The sequence below is a fragment of the Phaseolus vulgaris genome, chromosome 2 (assembly GCF_000499845.2).
Source record: "Phaseolus vulgaris cultivar G19833 chromosome 2, P. vulgaris v2.0, whole genome shotgun sequence".
Lineage (NCBI taxonomy): Eukaryota > Viridiplantae > Streptophyta > Magnoliopsida > Fabales > Fabaceae > Phaseolus > Phaseolus vulgaris.
This window is the reverse complement of record NC_023758.2, coordinates 24,074,605-24,084,921: the sequence shown is the minus strand read 5'-3', so window position 1 is coordinate 24,084,921 and position 10,317 is coordinate 24,074,605. Positions and strand designations below refer to the sequence as shown.

General features: G+C 37.7%; 2 protein-coding genes across 2 annotated transcripts; both read right to left on the bottom strand.

The window, feature by feature from the left end:
* Positions 1–39: 39 nt before the first annotated feature.
* LOC137809233 (uncharacterized) lies at positions 40–3,415 on the bottom strand. The gene is made up of 4 exons (XM_068610367.1): positions 3,126–3,415; positions 1,557–1,943; positions 643–1,456; positions 40–492 (listed from the first exon to the last, which is right to left on the bottom strand). Exons 1-4 carry the CDS (start codon positions 3,413–3,415, stop codon positions 40–42), a joined length of 1,944 nt encoding a protein of 647 aa, XP_068466468.1.
* A 1,349-nt stretch (positions 3,416–4,764) lies between these two features.
* On the bottom strand, positions 4,765–9,768 carry LOC137809232 (uncharacterized). Its single transcript, XM_068610366.1, has 6 exons — positions 9,299–9,768; positions 8,791–8,913; positions 6,482–7,071; positions 6,192–6,431; positions 5,944–6,019; positions 4,765–5,731 (listed from the first exon to the last, which is right to left on the bottom strand). Exons 1-6 carry the CDS (start codon positions 9,766–9,768, stop codon positions 4,765–4,767), a joined length of 2,466 nt encoding a protein of 821 aa, XP_068466467.1.
* Positions 9,769–10,317: the final 549 nt, after the last annotated feature.

Here is a 10,317-nt window from a genome sequence, read left to right as displayed (position 1 = left end):
CATTCTCCAACTCAGTTGATTCCATAAAATGTCAAAGAATCATCTATATCTAGCTATTCGAATCATATCACTGTTGGTACAATCAGTATTATTACTACCAACAACACTGATGGTACCATCAGTATTATTACTCTCAACATCACTGATGGTACCATCTGTATTATTACTCCCATCAACATTGATGGTACCATTAGCATTATTATTACCAACAACACTGATGCTATCATCACTATTATTACTACCATCAACATTGATGGTACCATGAGTATTATTACTACCATACACACTGTTGTTACGATCAGTATTATTACTACCAACAACATTGATGGTACCATCAGTATTATTACTATCAACAACACTGATGGTACTATCAGTATTACTACTACGATCAACACTGATGGTACAATCAGTATTGTTACTACCAACAACAGTGTTGGTACCATCAGTATTATTACAACCAAAAACACTGATGGTACCATCAGTAATATTACTCTCAACAACACAGATGGTACCATCAGTATAATTACTACCAACAACATTATTGGTACCATTAGTATTATTACTACCAACAACACTGATGGTACCATCAGTATTTTTACTACCAACAACACAGTTAGTACCATCAGTATTATTACTACCAACAACACAGATGGTACCATCAGTATTATTACTACCAACAACACTATTGGTTTCATCAGTATTATTACTACCAATAACACTGATGGTACCATCAGTATTTTTACTACCAACAACACAGTTGGTTCCATCAGTATTATTACTACCAAAAACATTGATGGTACCATCAGTATTATTACTACCAACAACACTAATGGAACCACTAGTATTATTACTACCATCGAAAATGATGGTACCAACAACACTAATGGTATCATCAATATTATTACTAAAAACAACACAGTTGATACCATCAGTATTATTACTATGAACAACACTATTAGTACCATCAGTATTATTACTACCAACAACACAATTGGTACCATAAGTATTATTACTCCCAACAACACAGATGGTACCATCTGTATTATTATTCGCATCAACATTGATGGTACCATCAATATTATTACTCCCAACAACACTGATGGTACCATCAGTATTATTACTACCAACAACACTGTTTGTACCATCAGTATTATTACTACCAACAACATTGATGGTACCGTGAGTATTTTTACTACCAACAACATAGTTGGTACCATCAGTATTATTACTACCAACAACACTCATGGTACCATCAGTATTATTACTCCCAACAACACTCATGGTACCATCAGTGTTATTACTCCCATCAACACTGATGGTACCAATAGTATTATAACTATCAACAACACTGATACTACCATCAGTATTATTACTACCATCAACACTAATGGTACCATCAGTATTATTACTTCCATCAACACTGATGGTACCATCACTATTATTACTACCAACAACACTGATGGTACCATCAATATTATTACTAGCAACAACACTAATGGTGTCATCACTATTTTTACTACCAACAACACAAATGGTGTCATCACTATTATTACTACCAACAACACAGATGGTCAGTATTATTATTCCCATCAAAACTTATGGTACCATCATTATTATTACTACCATCAACACTGATCGTACCATGAGTATTATTACTACCAACAACATTGTTGGTACCATCAGTATTATTACTACCAACAACACTGATGGTACCATCAGTATTATTACTACCAACAACACAGTTGGTACCATCGGTATTATTACTACCAACAACACTGATGGTACAATCAATATTATTACTACCAACATCACAGTTGGTACCATCGGTATTATTACTACCAACAACATAGATGATACCATCAGTATTATTACTACCCTCAATAGTGATGGTACCATGAGTATTATTACTACCAACAACACTGATGGTACCATCAGTATTATTACTGCCAACAACATTGTTGGTACCATCAGTATTATTATTACCATCAACAGATATTACAATCAGTATTGTTCCTGCCGGTTGACCGAGATCTTCTTTTCGCGTGACTTGTCCTCGCAAGTTAGGGCACCTTCGTTTTGCTCCGTCTATGAGTACCTGAAATGAAGTGAACAATGGGACGCACTCGCGGTCGTTTTCACTCCGGCGATCAAGTCAGCTAGCAAGAAACATCAAAAGGTGACGCACCCCCGTATCAGAACACTTGAACGAATGCTCTGAGGTGGGTCGAAAACTGTACTTAAGGGCTAAAACTGTGTTGCCCTAATTTCCTTGTGCTCACAACTTGGTGCGCCGTCAAGAACAATTAGGGTTTGTGCTCTGTGTGACTATGAGAATTAGGTTAAAACTCTCGTCCCCTTCAAATGCTCCCAAGGTCCCTTTTTATACACCTCTCATCATTAAAGCGCATGAAAGCGCATTGAAAGCGTATAAAAAACATTCCTTGGAATATTCGAATCTTAACTGAATTAATGCGTACCTTGGCAAACTTTCACTGAAACCTTTAATGAGCACGTGGGCATTGCCACGTGCCCCTCTGACTTGATCGTTATTCTGTGCAGAGGGTCCCACAGCGCCGCCACCCAACTTAGGGTTATTCCATCGTGTGAGCCCTCTTTTCTGCGAAGTGCTTCTGTCACGTGGGTTGACTTTTTGGGTGCCAACTCATGCGCCCCAATGACAGATCACTTGCCCTAGGGGTGTATCTTCCTTTCTCTCGTAGCATGCACGTGGTTCTCCCCTGGTTATGGCCCTTTCATGGGTTGTATCTGTTCCAGGGTCTCCCAGCGGTGGCGTGGATACTTCACGAGTCAGGATATCCCCTACTGGTCCTAGAACTTGTGGCCTTGAAGCCACTTTTCTCTTCTCTTTGCTACTGTTCTGGACTGTCGAGGCCCGACATCTCTCTTGGGCGATGTCTTTGCTTGGGCGATGTCTTACATGGGCGATGTCTTTCCATAGGCGATGTCTTACTTGGCGACGTCTCACTTTAGGGCGACGTCTTACTTTAGGGCGACGTCTTACTTTGGCGACGTCACGAGCGGTCGACCTGTTGACTTTTCTTCCTTGGGTCCCTTGAGGGGTCCAACCATGTGTTAACTTTGACTTCTGGTCAACGCCCGGGTACGAGACGGTACAAGTATTATTACTACCATCAACACTGATGGTACCATCAGTAGTATTACTACCATCAACACAGATGGTACCATCAGTATTATTACTACCATCAACATTGATGGTACAATCAGTATTATTACTGCTAACAACAATGATGGTACCATCAGTATTATTACTGCCAACAACACTGTTGGTACCATCAGTATTATTACTACCATCAACACTGATATTACAATCAGTATTATTACTACCATCAACACTGATGGTACCATCAGTATTATTACTACCATCAACACTCATATTACAATTAGTATTATTACTACCATCAACACTGATGGTACCATCAGTAGTATTACTACCATCAACACTGATGGTACCATTAGTATTATTACTACCATCAACACTGATGGTACCATCAGTATTATTACTACCAACAACATTGATGGTACCATCAGTATTATTACTACCAACAACACAGTTGGTACCATCAGTATTATTAATACCAACAACACTGATGGTACCATCTGTATTATTACTACCAACAACAAAGTTGGTACCATCAGTATTATTACTCCCAACAACACTGATGGTACCTTCAGTATTACTACTACCATCAACATTGATGGTACAATCATTATTATTACTACCAACGACAGTGTTTGATGGAGATCAAGCTCAAGAGGAAATAGAAGCCGAAGATCAAGGACAAAAGGAGGTAGAGGCCGAAGTTGAAGAAGCTCAAGGAGACACTACCTTACCTCAAAGGCTTACAAGGAGCAAGTTTAAGGAATTAGGAAGTAGTGGTAGATTGTTTTCTCTTTTTATATTGTCTCTTGTATGAAGAGTAGAATGTTTAAATACATAGTCTTTAGGAAGGTGCTTAGAGGAAAACATTAGACACCTCTTTTGTAAAAGCATCTTTAGGCTTTAGCTTAGAAAATTCTAGAAGCTTAGGCGTTAGCTTAGGAGGGGCGGTAGCTTAGGAGACTTTTAGGTAGCTTAGGAGGCAAGCTTTGTAAAGCTAATGACCGGCCCTTGCTTCTATAAAAGGAGGGCTTTGGTCCTTCATAATTCATAATTGATATTTGAAGTAACAAAACTCTCCCAAATTGGTGATAGAGTGTAGTGAGAACTTGCCTTCTCCTCTTCCTAGTCTCATCTTGAGAGCCTTGGTTCCCTCAAGTGGCGGCAATTCACAATTATCTTGGAGCATTCACACTTCAAGTGGCGTGTTCATCAACCAAGAACTACAACCACATAAGTCATCTTTCTTCTTCATCTTCTCATTCCATTTCCGTGTCTAATTGAATTCCAAAACATGTTTTAGGTTCCTTTCTTGCTTTCTATTTGGTGTTCTTGTTTAGTTTCATGATACAATCGGTTCATCTTCTTCCTTTCAAGCTTTTGTTCGGTGCATTTCATTTCTGAAGCTTTCCAATCGGTTCCTTTCTTTTCTTTAGCAATTTAATCGGTTCATTTGCTTTCCTTCATCTTTTAATCGATTCAATTGACAAGAAATAGAACTTCCATGTGAGTTTGGTGTTTAGTTCAAGTTTTTGGTGAGTTCTTGAAACATAGAACATTGATCCATTTCTATAAAAGTGCCTCTTCATTCTCCAACTCAGTTGATTCCATAAAATGTCAAAGAATCATCTATATCTAGCTATTCGAATCATATCAGTGTTGGTACCATCAGTATTATTACTACCAACAACACTGATGGTACCATCAGTATTATTACTCCCAATAACACTGATGGTACCATCAATATTATTACTCCCAAAAACACTGATGGTACCATTAGTATTATTACTACCAACACCACAGATGCTACCATCAGTATTACTACTACCATCAACACTGATGGTAGCATGAGTAATATTACTACCAACCACATTGTTGGTACCATGAGTATTATTAATACCAACAACATTGATGGTACCAGTGGTATTATTACTACCAACAACACAAATGGTACCATCAGTATTATTACTATCAACAACACTTACGGTACCATCAGTATTACTACTACCATCAACATTGATGGTACAATCAGTATAATTACTACCAACAAAAGTGTTGGTTCGATCAGTATTATTACTACCAACAACATTAAAGGAACCATCAGTATTATTACTCCCAACAACACTGATGGTACCATCAGTATTATTACTACCAACAACACTATTGGTTCCATTAGTATTATTACTACCAACAAAACTGATGGTACCATCAGTATTATTACTACCAAACACAAATTTGGTACCATCAGTATTATTACTCCCAAAACCACTCATGGTTCCTTCAGTATTACTACTACCATCAACATTGATGGTACAATCAGTATTATTACTACCAACAACAGTGTTGGTACCATCAGTATCATTACTACCAACAACACTGATGGTACCATCAATATTATTACTACCATCAACATTGATGGTCCCATCATTATTATTACTACCAAAAGCACTGATGGTAACATCAGTATTATTACTACCAACAACATTAGTGGTACCATCAGTATTATTACTTCCATCAACACCGATGGTACCATCAATATTATTACTACCATCAACACTGATGGTACCATCAGTATTATTACTACCAACAACACTGGTGGTACCATCAGTATTATTACTACCTACAACATTGATGGTACCATTAGTATTATTACTACCAACAACACTGATGTTACCATCAGTATTATTACTACCATCAACACTGATGGTACCATGAGTATTCTTACTACCATCCACACTGTTGGTACCATCAGTATTATTACTACAAACAACAGTGATGGTACCATCAGTATTATTACTACCAACAACACAGGTTGTACCATCAATATTATTACTATCAACAACACTGATGGTACCATCAGTATTACTACTACCATCAACACTGATGGTACAATCAGTATTATTACTACCAACAACAGTGTTGGTACCATCAATATTATTACTACCAACAACATTGATGGTACCATCAGTATTATTACTACCAACAACACTATTGGTACCATCAGTAGTATTACTAGCATCAACACTTATGGTACCATCAGTACTATTACTACCATCAACACTGATGATACCATCAGTATTATTACTACCATTAATACTAATGGTACCATCAGTAGTATTACTCCCATCAACACTGATGGTACCATCAGAATTATTACTACCATCAACACTGTTGATACCATCAGTATTATTACTACCAACAACACTGATGGTACCATCAGTATTATTACTACCAACAACACAGTTGGTACCATCAGTATTATTACTACCAACAACCCTGATGAGTATTATTACTACCAACAACATTGATGAGTATTATTACTACCAACAACAATGATGGTACCATCAGTATTATTACTGCCAACAACACTGTTGGTACCATTAGTATTATTACTACTATCAACACTGATATTACTATCAATATTATTACTACCATCAACATTGATGGTACCATCAGTATTATTACTACCATCAACACTCATATTACAATTAGTATTATTACTACCATCAACACTGATGGTACCATCAGTATTATTACTACCACCAACACTGATGGTACCATCAGTATTATTACTCCCAACAATACTGATGGTACCATGAGTATTATTTTTACCAACAACACTGATGGTACCATCGGTATTATTACTACCAACAACACTGATGGTACCATTATTATTATTACTAATAACAACACTGATGGTACCATCAGTATTATTACTACCATCGAAACTGATTGTACCATTAGTATTATTACTACCATCAACACTAATGGTACCATTAGTATTATTACTACCAACAACATTGATGGTACGCTCAGTATTATTACTACCAACAACACTGATGGTACCATTAGTATTATTACTACCAACAACACAATTGGTACTATTAGTATTATTACTACCAACAACATTGATGGTACCAGCAGTATTATTACTACCAACAACACAGTTGGTACCATCAGTATTATTACTAGCAACAACACTGATGGTACTATCAGTATTATTACTACCAACAACACTGATGGTACCATCAGTATTATTACTACAATCAACATTGTTGGTACCATCAGTATTATTACTACCAACAACATTGATGTTACGATCAATTTTATTACTCCCAACAACACAGATGGTACCATAAAGAGAGGTATAGATATAAATATAAGAGGTGTAAATGTATAAAGCTAAGCCACACCTTGCATGTGACATAAAAAGAAGGTGTAGGAGGTTCCAAAAAAAAGAAACCAAGTCACACTTTCCTTGCGACTAGGATATGGCTCCAAATTCAAATGCTTCTCATTTGAATTTCCCTCCACTTTCTTTTGAATTTTCAGCCCTCTAAACACTATAAATAAGAGGGCTTGGCTCATGTATTTGCAATATTAATTGAATAGTGAAATGCTGTCAAAATTGTGTCATTTTCACTCCTTGCCTAAACTCTCTTTCGAACAGGCTTTTAATCTTCAAACCTTCACCTACAAAGGGAGTTGGCCAAACCACTCCTACTCTTCATACTTCTCATGCACCTCCAAGGCTATCACAACTCTTAGGAGAGCCTTGTTTCGCCAACAATCCATGGAGCTTCCGCTAGTTCACCTCAAAAACGCAAAGAAGAAGACACAAATCCATCACCTCGGACATCGGTATCAGACATCGACATCGGCACCTGTGGAGCAGGTCGGCTCGGTGATTTGGTCGCGATAATGGGCCATGTAAGCGGGGCCCCAGAAATAGTATGTGTTGAAACCTAGATATAATAAAGACCTAATTCGCGGGAGAGTTCTTGCATGTGGTGTGTATAGTACATTCAGGTCTAGCACAAGTAAATATTCCTTGAAGGCGCCAAGGCCCAAGAGTGCTAGGGTTTTTCAGGGAAAGTTGCATGCATGGCACATGAAGAATTACGGCACCTACAGAACAGATGGATCCCGCAAGCGTTGGTACATGATTTGGTACCCTGGAGGCCATACTGTTAGATTTTGCACTCACGAAAAGGAAGGTCATCCCAGTAAACCTAATTTCACTAGAGGTAAGGATCTGGTGAGAGAAAGGTGGGGACAGTGAGTTAACCTAAAAATAGCCTATAAAAGGGAGTTGAGATCCCTAGTAAAGGTACACTGTTTCTAAGCTTGAAACTATTTTTCTTACTCATTGATTCTTAGCCCGGTGCTGACTGTTAGAGTTAAACAGTGTCTAAGTTCAAGAGGGGGGGTGAATTGAGCTTATCAAATTTTCGCAAAAGAAGCCTATTTACAGTGTAACAGGGGTCAAAAGAACATATTGATTTTAAAAACAACAGGTTAAATGTTAACAAAACTGCCAGCTCAGCTTAATTGAAATAACAGACTGAGCTTTACCTTTGGTGCCCTAACAGAATTTCGAAAGGCCTTTAACAGAGCAGAAATAAACCGATTACTTCTCAATAAAACAGATTTATTTTTGTATTGAATCAAACAATTTAAGAAAACTTTAAAAAGCTTTTCCAAAACCATTTAACCACATCATGAGCTTGACCTTACTACATTGATTTGGCATCTAGGATGGGTCATGCAGCAAAAGGCAACCTTGAATACACACAAGCCTAAAATACAAAATCATCTAAGACACATAGCAACCTCCAAAGCAACCTAGCTAAAGACTACATCAAACACACCAATGCAAGGTTGAGATGAGCTTCATCCATCTCCAACAATCTCCCCCTGTTTGATGGAGACAAAAACCTTTTTGCTTTGTATACTTGATGATCAAAACTGCACTGTAATAGCTTCCAAGCAAACTGCACAACAACATTTAGAGATAAACCAGAATATAACAGTATATGAGTTGTGTTCTACCTCCCTACAGGTTGAGCCAAATCATCAACTTATGTGAGCACTCTTTCATCTGTCCTTCTCCCCCTTTGGGTTCATCAAACAGAGTAGAACATTGAATAAAAGAAGCATACCCCAGATATGCATAACAGTTCAAACTAAAGATAGTTTATAGGTCTATTACAAACCAAAACAAAATTAAAACCGATGCAGAAAGAAAAAAGAACAGAGAAAACCAATTGTTCAACAAGACATAGAGGATGAAAACTTTGTAAAGATCACTTGTTATAGTGATAGAGCTCGGCTAGCTGCTCCTGAACTCCTTCAATTTGGTCATCCAAGTGTTGAAACCTGGCTTGAGTCATTTCATAGTACTCCTTTTGGTCGTATGTGAGTGTATCTAGCCTGTTTAGAACTTGTCTTTCGAACATGGATAGAGGTTCACCTCTATGCACAGGTTCCTTATATGCTACCAATGCATTTTGGCTTGTAGCAGCAACATCCTCATTTGCAAAAGAGTGAACTGGTGACTCATCCATGTGCTGCACACCATCAGCATTTTCTTCTTCTTCATCTCCTGGATTAGCTGCTTCATTCTCAGCTCTATTTGCAGCATTCCTTCGAAAGATCCAGCTGTCTTCCTCCTTTTGGAACCCCATTTTCAAGAGAGTGGAGTTGTCTATTTCACTGGCTGCCTTAATGGTGTCATTTCTCTCATTTGCAGTATCAACTTCAAAATAGTCAATTAGTTTTGATAAAAAAATTGCATATGGAAAACGATAATCGGGAAGCCTTGTGGATTTGAGCATATGCTCTACCATTGTACTTACCCAATTTACCTTGAGTTGATTCATTATACAGTATAGCAGAATCAAATCCTCTTCATGAAGAGTAGCATGATTACTTCCTCTAGGAGTAAGTTGCCAAGCAATTATGTAGGCTAGGAGTCTTGGAATTAAGGTCAGATTACCATCATGAAATCTAGCCACTGGTTCAGCAGGATTTCTATCACAGCTCCTACAGCAGTATTCCCTTTGTTAACCTTCATTCCTGAATACTTGATTCCTCCCACATTGCTCCATATTTCCCTTGTAATTTTCAACTTCACTCTTTTCACGTGGGAGACCAGATTTTTGCCATCTTGAACAAGATTGCTGTAGAACACTTTCACCAGGTTTGGATAAACATTTCCGGTCATTTCTAAGAAGCTTTTATGTTTTTGATACTTGAGTAGGGTTTTCGCTTCAGTCAGATTTTCTTCTCTCAACCAAGAAAATTCCAGCACCTTGGGCACATTGACTTGCTTTCTGCTTGTTTCATGGATGAACCTTGTCATAGCTTCAGAATCTCCAGCAAACCAGTTTTCTAGA